The sequence below is a fragment of the Nannobrachium achirus genome (assembly GCF_963921795.1).
Source record: "Nannobrachium achirus genome assembly, chromosome: 14".
Lineage (NCBI taxonomy): Eukaryota > Metazoa > Chordata > Actinopteri > Myctophiformes > Myctophidae > Nannobrachium > Nannobrachium achirus.
The window spans coordinates 52,090,750-52,108,247 of record NC_137821.1 but is presented as its reverse complement, the minus strand read 5'-3'; the positions used below and the strand labels follow the sequence as shown (position 1 = coordinate 52,108,247).

The 17,498-nt window shown below is 42.3% G+C and overlaps 1 protein-coding gene across 1 annotated transcript in view; it reads left to right on the top strand.

The window, feature by feature from the left end:
* Positions 1 to 15,156, top strand: part of supt16h (SPT16 homolog, facilitates chromatin remodeling subunit) — a 38,289-nt gene extending 23,133 nt beyond the window's left edge. Inside the window, exons 14-24 of the mRNA XM_080741283.1 lie at positions 750 to 903; positions 2,245 to 2,372; positions 3,402 to 3,664; positions 4,848 to 4,966; positions 5,587 to 5,825; positions 6,984 to 7,059; positions 8,818 to 8,987; positions 10,227 to 10,356; positions 11,384 to 11,510; positions 13,259 to 13,336; positions 14,795 to 15,156. Of these exons, the coding sequence (XP_080597409.1) occupies positions 750 to 903; positions 2,245 to 2,372; positions 3,402 to 3,664; positions 4,848 to 4,966; positions 5,587 to 5,825; positions 6,984 to 7,059; positions 8,818 to 8,987; positions 10,227 to 10,356; positions 11,384 to 11,510; positions 13,259 to 13,336; positions 14,795 to 14,913 (1,603 nt within the window). The 3' untranslated portion in view covers positions 14,914 to 15,156. The remainder of the gene's footprint in view (positions 1 to 749; positions 904 to 2,244; positions 2,373 to 3,401; positions 3,665 to 4,847; positions 4,967 to 5,586; positions 5,826 to 6,983; positions 7,060 to 8,817; positions 8,988 to 10,226; positions 10,357 to 11,383; positions 11,511 to 13,258; positions 13,337 to 14,794) is intronic.
* Positions 15,157 to 17,498: the final 2,342 nt, after the last annotated feature.

The window sequence follows — 17,498 nt, the reverse complement described above, 5'->3', positions numbered from 1 at the left end:
CCGCGCTGCGAGCTTCTAGATCTGCTATTTTTGAAAAAGTTGTGAAAATGTGTGCAAATCTTTGAATATATGTATTTTCAAAGCGAACGTTTGTAACTCACATTTTGCTTCTGGGTGGTCCCTGGAACTAAATATTTTGAGATGGGGGGTCCGTGGCCAAATACATGTCATTTTGGGGGTCCGTCACATGAAAAGGTTTGAGAACCACTGACATAGTAGTCTCTCAAGAACAGACTAACTGAGCTCCAGTTAAGTGAAAAGGACCTTTTCTTTGACGATGGCTAACCAGATTGCCGACATAGAAACATAGGTTTTTCCAAAAATCTTAGAAGGATTCAAAAGACACTTATAGAACCTGGTCAAAATTCAAATTTTTAGATAAAAAAATAAATAGCAGATCTACAAGCTCGCAGCGCGCTGTGAGCTTGTATATCTGTTATTTTTCCAGCATAAAATAATGATACACAATAATGTGTACCTGTTCTAAATGGATTAAGACCTAGTATTGTAGGCCTTAACTATTAAAACATAGCAGTGCCACGCTGTGAGCTTGTAGATCTGCTATTTCTGAAAAATCATGAACATCTGTGCAAGTCTTTGTATATTTTGACACGATTCTATAAATGTCTTCTAAATCAGTGGTTCTCAAACCTTTACATGTCAAGCATCCCCAAAATTACATGCATATTTTCATCTCACGGAATGGTAGTTCTTTAACTCTTGCTGCTCTTGCGTCGTCCTCCCCACAGGGCCAGGAAGTCCAACGTGTCTTACAAAAACGTGTCTCAGATGCCTCGAGAGAAGGACATCAGGGACATGAAGATCTTCATCGATAAGAAGTACGAGACGGTCGTCATGCCCGTCTTTGGCATCTCCACGCCTTTCCACATCGCCACCATCAAGGTACGCTGCCATGCCAGTGTACATATCGTCGTTGTCGGGTGGAAACCTTGTATGTCCAAAACCGTTTGTTTTGTATTTATCATTTTAAAAATGATTTAAACTAGTGAAAACAGCCGATCTACAAGCACACAACGCCTCGCACCGCGAGGCGTTGTGTGCTTGTAGATCGGCTGTTTTCACTACTTTTGTGCGACAGCCTTGTATGATGAAGCAGGGCTTTACTTGGTGAAAAAACGTACAAACTTGAAACTTGGAGATACGAGGTTTCTGCCCGACAGTGACGATATATACCAGTAAGACGCCTAAGGGCGAAAAGCGACCTCACGCCATCTGTCTTGGCCATATATGGATTCCGTTGTCCGACATCATACATACAAACCCTTTTATGCCCATATATGGAGATCCCTTTTATGGCCATGTATGGAGATCCCTGCTCTGAGTATCTGACATCACAGTCAGCCTTTTATGCCCATATATGGAGATTCCTGCGTCTGAGGATCTGACATCACTGTGATGTCACATGTGATGTGAGGGGAACCACAGTGTCAGGCGTTATAGACAGAGATACGGTCAAGCTGTGACAGTTCGTATACTAAACTGCGACCTGCGGTCGCAATAAGCCATTGGGCCATATTTCTTTCGCCATATTTCAACTTTATACCTTTTCATTGATGCCCTGCTTTGTACAGTCTAACAAAAGTAGCAATACTAGTCAACATGGTGTAGTTATTTATTGACTTACAAGCCGCTGAGGGAATTACACAAGACATTGTGAGCTTGTAGATATTTTCAAATATGTTGCATCTTTCTTATATATTTTCAAATATGTTGCATCTTTCTTATATTATTTGAAGATTTGGCCAATGTCTGACCATTTTCTATTGTATATTTTGTTGATTGCCTTTGATGTGTGTTTTTTTTTTCTTCTTTAAAACTGACCCAAGATTTGCCAACATTTGGGCCATTATATCTCCCCTTTAATTATGCCAAATGGTATTGTGTTTGATATCATTGTTATCGTTGATTTGTGACTTTTACAACGAGGTACAGCTTGTAAGGATCTGGCATTCGTGGAATGAGCAACACAGCCAAACGTGTGGGTAGCCCCTCCAAAAATGGTTAAAATGGCCTGGCAAGCCTTTGCCCACAATCATGTGGGGAGTTTGATGTTTGAAGTTTGATTAGAACTCAGGTAATTGTTTCTGCGGTTTTGGACATTCGTGGTTTCCACCTGATGACAACGTTGCACAGCTTACAACCAACTTATCACGTTGGCAACAAAACAATAAATATATACTGTATGTATGATTTCATGACTCGCCTCCTTTCTTCCTCTTGTAGAACATCAGTATGTCGGTAGAGGGAGACTACACCTACCTGAGGATAAACTTCTACGTTCCTGGCAGCTCCCTGGGTCGCCACGAGGGCAACATCTTCCCCAACCCTGACGCTACCTTTGTCAAAGAAATGTAAGCTGCCGTACTGTTTGGAAACGTTTACTTGATTGAGAAGCTTTATTTTGTGCTGGGTGCCGCCATTATTATGTACAAACCGGCCCCAGCCGGTGTGAACACTGGCTGGGGACGAGAGTCCAAGCGAGTTTGCATGTTCTCCCCGTGTCCTTAGGGTAAGGTACCCTTACAAAAACATGCTGTAATCCTGGTCTCTATGATGCTTCCCCCTGGCCAGCCGGGGGGCCTGATGGAGGGGAAAGGAACTGGTTGGAATAACGCGTTCCTTCCACACGCTATGTCCAACCGGGGAAGCTTCCACCCGTCAGGTGATAAGAAGCGGCCTGCTCACTCCTCATGCACCGAAGGAAGCATGAGCTCAGTTCTGGGCTCTCCCCAGGTTGGCAGAGGGAGAGCAGTGCCCAGGATTACAGCTTAGGCAATTGGCACTGGGTGAAAAATGGGTTACAAAGTCACAGGTTAAATAAAAGGATTATGCATGTTATGAGAAAAAAAGTACAAATAAACTCCTGGACCAATCTTTTTTTTGGTGAGAACACCAGCAACTAAAGGTAAAAAATGTATAAAAACCTAAGCCTGAATTCTCCTTACATGACTTAATTGAAACTAGGGATAAGCGATATTATCGTTTATCTTTAAAAAAAAAGAAAAAAAAAAAGAGAGAGAGATTTAATTTATCGTGAAATTGTCCTCCGTCGTGCACTGGGATCAGTTCACCTTTATTTGCCGAGCTGGATATCCGTTACCACTTAAATCCTCTATAATTGGTAAAAAAGTACTTATAATATACGTACTTAATAGTCTTTTTTTCCCACCTTCTAGCAAATGTCTTTGCCCAACAATTGCCAATCTACAAGCTCACACCGCATCGCATTGCGAGCTTGTAGATCTGCCATTTTCTAGCAAATCTTATCGCGATAATATAGTAAAATCGCGATATCTTTCATCACATTAATCGTGATACGAAAGCTTCTTATCGTCCCATCCCTAATTGAAACTCTCTCTCTCTCTCTCTCTCTCTCGCAGCACGTACCGAGCGTCCAACCAGAAGGCGCAGGGCGACACGTCGGTGCCCGCCACCAACCTGCAGAACGCCTTCCGCATCATCAAGGAGGTGCAGAAGCGCTACAAGATGCGCGAGGCGGAGGAGAAGGAGAAGGAGGGCATCGTCAAGCAGGACTCGCTGGTCATCAACCTGAACCGCAGCAACCCCAAGCTCAAAGACCTCTACATCAGGCCCAACATCGCCCAGAAGAGGATGCAGGGCTCGCTGGAGGCGCACACCAACGGTGAGGAGGGGGTCTAAGGCAGGGGTTTTCAAAGTGGGTGACGGGGCACCCCGGGGTGCCGCGACGGCAGTCCAGGGGTGCCGCGAGATAATTTGATAATATTTGGAATTTATTTGGACAAAAGAATGATTTAGTATGATTTTAAAATTGAAGTACAAAGTTATTTTCAGTCAGTTCTAACCAAAATGGCTGTTATCTCAATGTTTTCCTCACAACATAATCGCTAAATTATCGTCACTGTCAGGCAAAAACCTTGTATCTCCAAGTTTCAAATGTGTGTTTTTTGGTAAAATAAATGCCCTACTTCATCATACAAAAGTGTCACACAAGTAGTGAAAATAGCAGATCTACAAGCACACAACGCCTCGCATCGCGAGGCGTTGTGTGCTTGTAATAAATACAACCGCGATGATCTGTATATAAGTTATGATCCATAGAAAATAAGCTGTTTTGCGTGATATGGGAAAAGAAGTCAAATTATTTTTTCTGCAGCCATGTTGACTACAATTCAGTGGACTGCTGGATGTGTATTTCGCAAGGCATCATGGGAAACTGAGTCTTTTCCCTCACTCCCGCCTGCGGAAGTGTGCTGGCTATGGGTTGAAGCGTCTGGGAACGTGTTAGGCACTCCAGGTGTTAATCTAAACCAGGGGTCTTCAACAGGGGGTCCCCAGAGTTACTACAGGGGGTCCTCTAAATCTTTGAGTGGTAGATTTTCCCCTTTTTTATATTATCCACTTGAACCCTAGCATCCATATTCTGAGAACTTTAGCCAAAAATAGCAGATCTACAAGCTCACAACGCCTCGTGCTGCGAGGCATTGTGAGCTTGTAGATCGGCTATTTTCGGCAAAGAGCTTGCAGAGGGGAAAAGAGCAGAAAAGAGCAAGAGTACAGAGTGAAAGGTCAAGTTTATTAAGTATTGACGGTTCAAGTGGTTAAATCTGAAAACACAAATTGACATGAATCCAAAATGCACTGACGATTGTGCTGTCAAACAATGAAACTATATGGAATCTATGGACAGGTTGTGAGGGTCCCTGCTTCATCTCTCTCTCAACTAAGGGGTCCTTGGCCTGAAAACGTTGAAGACCCCTGATCTAAACGATTAATAATATAATAAGGCAATAATGGAAGAAAGTTGTTCAATTGAAGTCCTCGGTGTCCCGTCTCTCTGTGTCCAGGTTTCCGTTTCACGTCGGTGCGTGGAGACAAAGTGGACATCCTCTACAACAACATCAAGCACTCCATCTTCCAGCCCTGTGACGGAGAGATGATCATCGTATTGCACTTCCACCTCAAGGTGTGTGCTGTCAACTAAGGGCAAACTCTCAATTATTTTAGATTGATTTTGAGTCGGTTACCTTTGCCTCTGTTATCCGGTCGATTTGAAGAAATAATCCGAGGTGGGAACTTGCAGAGTTGGTACGTTTCAATCGCAAGTTAACCTTTTGGCTGAGAATCCAGTAAGCCATACTACAGCGCATGTTATGTTTGAAGGGGAGCTGGTCAGTGGTGTGCCTTTGACCAGCTCCGGTTTGCGCTGGAGTGACGTCATAATTGATATGAGATACTTTTGCGCACTGGCCATGAAATTAGTTATTGGGAGCAACAGAGTAGATTCCAATAGTATAAGCATTTTATAAATGGATTTTATATACTCTTCCAATAGGGTTTGGCCTTATAGATCAAAATGCGATTTGGTTTTGGATATTATTAATCGTATTAACATACATTTTCAACTATTCAAATTAACGTTTTCAACCATTTTCGGTACACGTCAGTGAATGGGAAGGGTGAATGGGAAATGTTTTGCTTCTCGATTATCCATATTGGTTCTAAATATCGGTTTTGATATATTTCCGTACTTTTAAAACTATCAATATTTTAAATGTTTTTTTTTTCTGACTGACTTTTCACCAGAACGCCATCATGTTCGGCAAGAAGCGGCACACGGACGTGCAGTTCTACACGGAGGTGGGCGAGATCACCACGGACCTGGGCAAGCACCAGCACATGCACGACCGCGACGACCTCTACGCCGAGCAGATGGAGCGCGAGATGAGGCACAAGCTCAAGTCGGCCTTCAAGAACTTCATCGAGAAGGTGGAGACGCTCACCAAGGAGGAGCTGGAGTTTGAGGTCCCCTTCAGAGACCTGGGGTGAGCAGAGAGAGAGGGATGGGTTTAACTCTCAAATACCTGGAACGCGCCCGAGACGCGTTAGATTTGAACCAGTTTAACCATTATTTTATGCTTTAACTATTGAAAAATAGCAGATATACAAGCTCACAGCGCGGCACCGAGTGCCGCGCTGCGAGCTTGTAGATCTGCTATTTTTGAAAAAATCCTGAAAATGTGTGCAAGTCTTTGAATATCTTTGACCCGATGTTTGACCGACATCTAAATCCTTCCTCTAAATCAGCTGTTCTCAAACTTGTTCATGTCAAGGACCCCCAAAATTACATTTATTCGGCCGCAGACCCCCATCTCAAAATATGTTGTTCCAGGGACCCCCCAGAAGCAGAGATTTGAGTTACAAAAGTCTGCTTTGAAAAATATATATTGAAAAATGTGCACGCATTTTCACGATTTTTCAAAAATAGCAGATCTACAAGCTCGCAGCGCGGCACTCGGTGCCGCGCTGTGAGCTTGTATATCTGCTATTTTTCACTGGTTAAAGCATTCAATAGTTGTAGGCCTAAATGGGTTAAAAAAAAGAAACCTTGCTTTACAACAAAACTTGTTTTGTTGTAAAGCTAATTTGGGTACAAAGAAAAGCGCTATATATATAAATCTGATGCATTATTATTTTGGGGAGGGTTAAGGGGGCTATACCAGGGTTTCCCAAAGTGGGTGGGGATACATGGGACATTGTCTGAGCTTGCCGAATATAAAGCACACGAAGAAGAATCATCACAAGCCCTTCCTACAGCAAACCCTGCTTTGACATCAATTATAACATAAATTGGACCATATTTATAACATAAATTGGACCATATTTTCACTAAACGCATATCATAGTGATTGAAACGAGGCTTTAAACTAGCGACAGGAACCATAAAGTGTTTATGACAATGTTTATTAAGGTAAGAAAATCAAATGTAAAAGTTCGGGGGAAATGAATGGAATCCTATGGAGAACATGTTGCTTCTGGTGGAACTAGAGGCCAATCATAGGAACTTTCAGTTCTGTGTTTGCTTCATTTTAAATCGGGACAACTACACCCCCTGGTAATGACCAAACTATTGCTTTGTGTAATGATGTAACAGCACTTCTCCAAGGTCTGATGGATTTGCCTGCTGGTTTGTGTGTTTTCAGTTTCCAGGGCGCCCCCTACAGGAGTACATGTCTCCTACAGCCCACGTCTAGTTCACTGGTCAACACCACAGAATGGGTGAGAAATGATGACCTCATGTCACTTTAAAGGTGTATTCAGTGATAATGAAAGTGGCCGGGGGTCATCTTGTCACAGCATGGAAATGTTTAGTTTTTTCTAGATTTTCTACACCATTATAATGTTCTCGTTTTAATCATTAGATTAGATCACTGAATATCGGTAGGCCTACGTCTCCAGCTTCAGGATATGTATGATGCTGATTTACTACGAGACTGTGGCATTTTATGAGTTCAGTAGTTTACAATCTAGGCATTTAGCAGACGTTCTTAATTCAGAGCGACTGTGGTTCTCAAAACTTTAATTTTGACCATCATAACTAAACATCATAACATAACTACGGCCATACTCTACCCTGATTGGTCGAAGACTGGCTGGCCACCTCTGAAAAAGGAATCTAGCTATGCTCGCAACACGGGCCATGGTGGAAGTCCTTATATGGTCAGCACACATTCTAGTGAGGAGAATGAATGGAAAATGTACCAATTATATTTTTAATTGAATGAAATACAATCACTGAATATACCTTTAAGCTGAACTACCTTAAAACAAATGTACAGCATGTGTAATGATTTGTTAAAGGACAACTTAGTTTTTTTACAACAATGGTTAATATTTTAGATTGTAATTGGAGAAAATAAAAGATGAGTGTTAAAATGTTCTCATTTACTGCTTTCTATTGTTTTAGCGAGTTTAACCATTTTGATTGCAGTGGTTGGGGGCATGCGTACAAGTGGCTAAATATGTATTTTTAGACACAATAAGCCAATTCCCAAAATGCACCGCAATATTTCATGGGCAGATGTGACTTATGGAGGCTTGTAGTGTTACTGTAAATAGTAATAAAGAAATCAACGGCTTATTGTGTCTAAAAATACATACAGCCACTTGTATGAATGTGGCTATCAAAATCTTTAAAATTGCTAAAGAAAGCAGTAAATGAAACATTTGAACACATCTTTTGTTTCTCTAATTACAATCTAAACTTCTAAAATATGAACCCTTGTTGTAAAAAAAAACACAAAGTTGTTCTTTAACTCTCAAATACCTGGAACGCGCCCGAGTCGCGTTAGATTTGAACCACTTTAACCATTATTGTATGCTTTAACCTTAGAAAAATAGCAGATATACAAGCTCACAGCACGGCACCGAGTGCCGCGCTGCGAGCTTGTAGATCTACCATTTTTGAAAAATCGTGAAAATGTGTGCAAGTCTTTGGATATGTTTGACCCGATCTTTGACCCGACTTCTAAATCCTTCCTCTAAATCAGTGGTTCTCAAACTTTTTCATGTCAAGGACCCCCAAAATTACAGGTATTTAGCCACGGACCCCCCATCTAAAAATATGTTGTTCCAGGGACCCCCCAGAAGAAAATATTTTATTTACAAATGTTTACTTTTAAATAGATATATTCAAAGACTTGCAAAGAAAAATCATGATTTTTCAAAAATAGCAGATCTACAAGCTCGCAGCGCGGCACTCGGTGCCGCGCTGTGAGCTTGTATATCTGCTATTTTTCTAAGGTTAAAGCATACAATAATGGTTAAAGTGGTTAAAATCTAACGCGACTCGGGCGCGTTCCAGGTATTTGAGAGTTAAAGCTATGAAATTATTGTTCAAAAACATTTGCTCATACAAAAGATAAGAAAATCATTAATTTTCTCTCTCTCTCTCTCTCTCTCTCTCTCTCTCTCTCTCTCTCTCTCTCTCTCTCTCTCTCTCTCTCTCTCTCTCTCTCTCTTCCCCCCCCCCCTCAGCCACCATTCGTGGTGACCCTGGACGAGGTGGAGCTGGTGCACTTTGAGCGCGTGCAGTTCCACCTGAAGAACTTTGACGTGGTCATCGTGTACAAGGACTACAACAAGAAGGTCACCATGATCAACGCCGTGCCCGTCAACTCCCTGGACCCCATCAAGGAGTGGCTCAAGTAAGGCCTCCATCACACAATGTATCACAGTAGATCACTGGTTCTCAACCTGTGGGTCAGGACCCCCAGGGGGGTCCCCAAATTATTTTCCCCAGATGATTAGTTTAATTAATGTGCAACATTGTTTTCCCTCTCAACTGTAAACAAACCAACATAAAGTTTAAGTGTATAGAGGGTGTCTGCGCATTTCTAAAGTGACAATGTAAGGACTTTAATACCTCTAAAATGACAAATTAAAGGACAACTTATTTTTTTTTTCTACAGGGGTTCAAATATTAGATTGTAATTAGAGAAAAGAAAAGATGAGTGTTCATTTACCGCTTTCTATCGTTTTAGCAAAGTAAACCCATTCCCAAGATGCACCACAATCCTTCATGGGCAGATGTGACGTATGGGGGCTATTAGTGTTACTGTAAAGAAATCGCTGGCTTATTGTATCTAGAAATACATATTTAGCCACATGCATGCATGCCCCCAAACACTGAAATCAACGTCATTATAGTTGCTAAAATGGTAGAAAGAAGTAAGTAAAACATTTTAACACGTCTTTTCTTTTCTCCAATTTCAATCTAAAATGTGAACAAAGCTGTCCTTTAAACATTGGTCAAGTTGTCAAATATTATCAAGTTGTCAACACATGGCACGGTGGCACAGTGGTTAGCGCTTCGCCTCACAGCTATAAGGTCCTGGGTTCGTTTCCCGCTGTGGCCGCTGGGGGCGTGTTCCTCCCTCTGCGTCATCAGTGCCCACACCCTAGGTGGGGTTGGCGATGGGGCCTTTCTGTGTGGAGTTCTCCCCGTGTCTCCTAGGGTAGATGCCCTCACAAAAAACATGCAGTAGTCCTGGTTTCTATACTACCTCCCCCTAGCCAGCCAGGTGCTCCCCAATTCCCCTGGCGCGGCAGGGGGAGAGCGGAAACCAGTACTACGGGTTAGGTAGTTGGCACTGGGTGAGAAAATGGGTTGCAAAAACCGTAAGATAAAAATATATTTAAAAAAAAGAAAGTTGTCAAATATTAGAGGCAGAAATTGTGAAATTAGCCGATCTACATCAGCATGTAGATCTGCTATTTGGTAGCATAGCAGGAGAATGAATTTAACCCCTGGTGTGTGCCAAATCTGGGTTGAACATGATTAGTGCTACATCATGTCGAGAGTATCAAACTACTGTGTTAGGCCATCCTCTAATGATGTTGTAATGAGTTTTGGTGTCTGTCTGACTCTCTTCTCTCTCTCACAGCTCCTGTGACATCAAGTACACAGAAGGAGTCCAGTCTCTCAACTGGACCAAGATCATGAAGACCATCGTTGATGATCCAGAGGGCTTCTTTGAGCAGGGAGGCTGGTCCTTCTTGGACCCAGAGAGTGAGGTACGCACCGACCGATCCACCTTTTGACCATGAAACATAAAAAGTTATTTGCTTTTGACATAATCTAGTCTGGACCAAGCACTACGTCACTGTCATCCAGTTCATTGTTCTTTATCTTAAGTTTCCTACATTGTTTTATGTGTGATTTGTACACATGTCTATTGTGTATGTATGCGTATGTATCAACTAAGGATTTCTATAGTCCAATCTCATTGGCTGACTAATGCCAATAGTCGACTGGCAGTCAACTATTTGGTAACTACAGGAAAAAAGAATCATGGTTTGACAGAGAATGGCAGTCTGATCAGACGGAGTCATATACTTGCTTGGTTTCTCACATTAAATCATGATGATATATCCCACTATTTATGAATTAATATAACAAATTAGACCTATCTTAGTGTACAAATAATGCACAAAGAAATGTACTCCCTCAATCAACTATTCCACTAGTTGAGGTCAGGTCTAGTATGTGTATAGCCCTGTCCCTTTGGGACATGACATTGGGCTGTAATAAAATGTGACTTGACTACTTGGTAGCAGGCCCCTGCCCTTATATCCGTCTGTAAAAAGTGCCCTCTCCAGACCATGAATGGTGTTTTCACTATGGTGAAAGAAATACCAATGCCCTCTTTCCATGCCATACCTGAAGGCAGAGTTCAAAAGAACTGCCTTGTCCAAACTCTCCTGAACTTTAATGCAGCGTCTTATGTTGAAATGATTGCCCTCACTGTGTAGAAATTCATGCCGTTGTGCCACATCTCCAGTATTCACTTGATTATGCTTGGTTCAGTGTGGTATCAAGCACTGAAGATAGCCTGCTATTTTTGATAATTTCAGCAAAAGGCCCTTTTAGAAACTTCCGCCCCTGCCTCTCTAACATTCTCTGCACGTCCCTGCTTGGTAGAGTAGACCAAGAGTCCCCCAGGGCAGGGGGTCCAACACATTTGATCAGCTTCAGTGTGTGTGTGTGTGTATGTCGCCTCCTGGTGGTGTGACTCTGCCACTGTATGTGTTCCTCCATCAGGGGAGCGGGGGAGAGGAGGACTCGGAGTCAGGGGAGGACGAGACGTTCAACCCCTCTGCCGGCTCGGAGGAGGAGGCAGAGGAGGAGGACAGCGATGAAGATTACGACTCTGAGACAGAGGACTCTAGTAAGTATATGACTCTGAGACAGAGGACTCTAGTAAGTATATGACTCTGAGACAGAGGACCCTAGTAAGTATATGACTCTGAGACAGAGGACTCTAGTAAGTATATGACTCTGAGACAGAGGACTCTAGTAAGTATATGACTAGTAAGTATATGACTCTGAGACAGAGGACCCTAGTAAGTATTATGATTGAGACAGAGGACTCTAGTAAGGTATTCTGACTCTGAGACAGAGGACTCTAGTAAGTATATGACTCAGAGACAGAGGACTCTAGTAAGTATTCTGACTCTGAGACAGAGGACTCTAGTAAGTATTCTGACTCTGAGACAGAGGACTCTAGTAAGTATTCTGACTCTGAGACAGAGGACTCTAGTAAGTATATGACTGAGACAGAGGACTCTAGTAAGTATTCTGACTCTGAGACAGAGGACTCTAGTAAGTATATGACTGAGACAGAGGACTCTAGTAAGTATTCTGACTCTGAGACAGAGGACTCTAGTAAGTATATGACTCTGAGACAGAGGACTCTAGTAAGTATATGACTCTGAGACAGAGGACTCTAGTAAGTATATGACTCTGAGACAGAGGACTCTAGTAAGTATATGACTCTGAGACAGAGGACTCTAGTAAGTATTCTGACTCTGAGACAGAGGACTCTAGTAAGTATTCTGACTCTGAGACAGAGGACCCTAGTAAGTATATGACTCTGAGACAGAGGACTCTAGTAAGTATATGACTCTGAGACAGAGGACTCTAGTAAGTATTCTGACTCTGAGACAGAGGACTCTAGTAAGTATTCTGACTCTGAGACAGAGGACTCTAGTAAGTATTCTGACTCTGAGACAGAGGACTCTAGTAAGTATATGACTCTGAGACAGAGGACTCTAGTAAGTATATGACTCTGAGACAGAGGACTCTAGTAAGTATTCTGACTCTGAGACAGAGGACTCTAGTAAGTATTCTGACTCTGAGACAGAGGACTCTAGTAAGTATATGACTCTGAGACAGAGGACTCTAGTAAGTATATGACTCTGAGACAGAGGACTCTAGTAAGTATTCTGACTCTGAGACAGAGGACTCTAGTAAGTATATGACTCTGAGACAGAGGACTCTAGTAAGTATATGACTCTGAGACAGAGGACTCTAGTAAGTATTCTGACTCTGAAGGGCAAAGGATTTTTGTCGACTGCCTTTTTTCACAGACCAAAACTAAGTGAAAACTAAATAAAAGCTGAACTATGATGATTAAGACTAAATATACTGACATTTTTAATAACTAGACTAAAATGTTAGGGAGGGATTAGTGAAGAGATCCAGTAGAACTAAAATACATGTCATTTTGTGTTTGGTTGAGCTCTGGTGGTGTGTGTGTATATATACTGTATATATGTATGTACATTTATTTGCCGAGCTGCATAACTGGTACCATTTTTAAGCCCTCATTGGTAAAACGGACCTGGAAATGATGCACTAAATAGTATACCAGTATATATATATTTTTTCACTCTACCAAATCTCTGACAAAAAATAGCCGACCTACGAGCATGCAACGCGTTGTGGGCTTTTTTTTTGGCAAATGTCCCGCCATAGGATAATGGATGTTGGATTTTTTGGATTATCGCGATAATATCGTGAATCTCAATTCTTTTGGTAACAATAATCGTGACATGAAATGTTCATATCGTCCCATCCCTAACTCACTCACACATATAATGATGTCTTTGTGTGTGTGTGTGTGTCTCTCCTCAGACTACAGTGAAGGCAGTCTGGGCAGTGAGGAGGAGAGTGGTAAAGACTGGGACGAGCTGGAGGAGGAAGCCAGGAAAGGTTTGTAGTGCTCCTAGATCTTCATTAAGGGACCGTGTCTGTCCACCCACCCAGGTGGTGTCTTTGACCTGGAACGCATTATTATTTTATGCTTTAACTATTGAAAAATAGCAGATCTACAAGCTCACAGCGCGGCACCGAGTGCCGCGCTGCAAGCTTGTAGATCTGCCATTTTTGATAAATTGTAAAATTTAGATAAATTGTAAAATGTATGGAAGTCCTTGAATATGTTTGACCCAATTGAATTCTATAAATGTCTTTGAAATACTTAAGGTTTTTGAAAGACGCATGTTTCCACGTCAGTGTTTCTCAAACTTTTTCATGTCAAGGACCCCCAAAATGATATGTATTTGGCCACGGACCCCATCTCAAAATCCTTCGTTCCAGGGACCCCCAGAATCAAACTTTTTGTTACAAATGTCTGCTTGTGTATTCAAAGATTTGCACACATTTGTACGACTTTTCAAAAATAGCAGATCTACAAGCTTGCAGCGCAGCACTCGGTGCCGTGCTGTGAGCTTGTATATCTGCTATTTTTCAGTTGCTTAAAGTATAAAGTAATCCCAGCCTCCCAGGTCTTAATGGGTTAAGGGACTGTGTCCACCCACCCAGCCCTGGTGTCGTTGGGGGTTTAAATGGGAGTGCCGCGTAGCTCAACTAGGTTTTCTGTAGTCTGGGATCACTTCACTTTTCGGGCTTGTAACCGGTCTGGAGCGGAAACCACAAAACGTCATGTTGTAGTACTCAAAGGACTACAATTTGGCCGGAACTATCCACCGGAAACGGTTTTAACCCAAAATAATTCCCCTGCGCTCAAGGACATACTTTTAGGGCCTACCTAAAAGTCCTTGATGCGGAGTAGTTTTGCTTTCGAAAAATGTGTTTGGTATACAGTATTTTCTGGACTATAAGGCGCACCTGACTATAAGGTCACTGTCAATGAATCGTCTATTTTCAAACTGTTTTCATATATAAGGCGCACCTGACTATAAGGCGCACATAATAGACGCTACCGTTGCGTTATGCATCAAACAGATGGAGCTGTGCTAAAGGGAATGTCAATGTCAATGAATGATCCATATATAAGGCGCACTGGACTATAAGGCGCACTGTAGTTTTTTGAGAAAATTAAAGGCTTTTAAGTGCGCCTTATAGTCCGGAAAATACGGTATGCATCTTTTAGTCCAACTCGTAGCGACTGGAAAGACTGCACTAGGCTACTCCAGCATTTTAATAGAGATTGGGGAAACAAACGGAGGGAACCAAATCAAAGTGACGCCGCTTCTTCTAGTGGTTTCCGTGCTTTAGGCGGAAACCAAACGGCCTGTTGTGAACGAACACCAGGCTTTCTCTCAGAAAGCCTGGTGGGCGAGGTTAGGTTTTCTGGTGTGGCTTTCAAATGAATCCTATTCGAACTGGGGTTAACCCTTCGTAACCCTGTGGTCTCTCCCCTCACAGCGGACAGAGAGAGTCACTACGAGGAGCCCGAGGAGAACAACAGCAACAGCCGGAAGAGGAAGTCTGGCGCTCGGCCGCCCGCCAGACCCTCACCCGCCAAGAAGAGACGGCGGCACTAAACCTCTCTCACACACACACACACACACACACACACACACACACACACACACACACACACACACACACACGCACACACGCACACACGCACACTTATACATATTACTGCCAAACATCGCTGATTTGACCCACCCTTTCTACCCCCAGCCAGCTCTTTTTCACTTCACAATCGTCGTTGTCGGGTGAAAACCTTGTATGTCCCAAAACCCTTCGTTTTGCATTTATCATTTTAAAAATGAATTAAACTAGTGAAAACAGCCGATCTACAAGCACACGCGTTGTGTGCTTGTAGATCGGCTGTTTTCGCTACTTTTGTGCGACGGCCTTGTCTGATGAAGCAGGGCTTTACTTTGCGAAAGAACATACAAATTTGAAACTTGGAGATAGGAGGTTTCCACCCGACAGTGACATTATACACCACACACACACGTGTATATAGAGGTAGCCCCACCCCGAAACGAAACACTTTTCTGTTGGTCCGTGCTCCGCAAGATCGTGGGTGTAAAGATGGCGCCCCCTGTGGGTCCATTCTTACAGTCTTAAAAACAGAGGATTTTCTTTCTTTTTTTACCGTGGCGTTGATGATAATGGTAGCAACGGACCCGCAGGACAAATGCAAATTGACTTTATTTCAGTGGTTCTCCAAACATTTTAATTTCAAGGACCCTTCCCCCATATAACTCGAAAGAGTTACAGAACTGTAAAGGGTTCCCTCAAGGAACCGCGAGGGTCTCTGAACCTATTTTCTTTTCACCTCCTCACACACACACACACACACACACACACGCACGCACCTCATTCGTCAGGCCTTTGTGTGTAGTTGTGTGTGTGTGTGCTCGTTTTGTTGAAATGGATTTTTATTGAAAACTTGTCGTTGGGTTATAATTTTCTGTTTAAAAACATAAAAAAGCGAATAAAAAAAAAAAGATTAAGAAATTGTTTCTTAAGTAATAGAGATAGTAAAAGAAGACTTAACACCTCTTCTGCCAAGCATTTTATATAAGAGTCCAATAAACGATTGAAGAACCCCTCCCCAATATCATCTTCCTTCATCTAATATTGTCTCCATGTTTTCCCCCATTGTTCGTTTTTATTTGTGGAGAGAAGGGGGAGGAACCATTATGGTTTTTTTTTCATTTGTCGATTCCGCTTTTGAGTTTTTTTTTTTCTTTCTTTTTTTTTTAATAATAAAGTTTGTAAACTTACGCAGACAGACACACACCACTGATAAACACTTGTCTCTCCTACCCATTCCTCCTTCCTCTCCTGTTCGTTCTCAACTTTCTGTTTGTTTCGGTTAGATGGACTTGTATTGTTAATTCTCTGGAAAAAAAATCCTGTTTTTGTAATAAAAATTTAAAGGAAATACTGTAGTCTACTCTTTGGGGATGTTTGTATTATTATTATTGTATATTCTCCCAGTATTTTAGGGTGCTGTGGCATTGGTCCCGACATTTCATTGTTCCTACATCCCATTAGTCAGAATCTGGTGAATGTTAACCTGGTGAAAATAATATGCCTAAACATAACCCTAGCCTCAGTAAAACTATGCCTAAACCTAAAACCTAACCATAACCAAATTAGGACTAATGAGATGTTATGGGCAGTCCCCGTATTTTAGTATTGGTAAATGTTATGTCAGGCTGTCACATTTCTGTATGAATAGGCTCTATCCAAGATGGAAATGGCAATACACGGCATCTCCGGTTTACTTCCCTTATCCACTTGACGTTGGTGGACATCTTTTTAGGCTGCAGGAAGCAGGTTGGAGCCTATTCATTTCCAATGGGAGAGTGAACGCAAACACATGCAGCCACAGATATAAAGAGCTAGATGCCTCGTTCGCCTCTGCAGTTCATTGGAGCGACGTGCAACAGTTGTAGTCCGGACATCCTGGAAAAACTAAGGGAGCCGTTTGTTTACACATCCGTCGGCAGGTTAGTTACTCAGAGCGTTAGTTTCACTGTAATTTTCAGGTTTTTGCCCCCTAGTGGCGGAAAAAATTACCTCTGGGAACTCAGATTGGTTTCACTGAGGTTAGGGTTAGGCATAGCTTTACTGAGGTTAGGTTTAAGTGATCGCACCTCCGTGCGGACCAAGCGAACAAAAAGGAGCGCTCCCTAGCGCCAGTTCAGCCAATCAAAAGCTTCCATGGGCGGGGTTTGCCCAGAACTCGGGTGTGATTTCCAATAACGCCCCATGCACCATATTCACACCGCGGCCATCTTGGATCACATGACTTCCTGGGGTAGCAGCCTGCATTACAAACCATTGAGAACGATGGAGCGATGGTCCCAAAATATGAGTTCTATTCAACAAATGTATTTTTACCAAATCGACAAATGGGCAGATGACAACATCAACATCCCCAAAAGGCTTTGGTGCCGCAAAAAAAAGAAAAGAAAAAACTACGTAGAAACGTAGTTAATAGCCTATACTGTGGATCATTTTGGTGGGGGGTCTGGGGGTCCTCCCCCAGAAATATTTTAAAAGTAGATGTTATTTCCTGTATTCTGTTGCATTTTACAGGGATTTTTTGATACTTTTATCAGGCTTTTAGGATGAGAAAAGATTAGATAAATGTTAA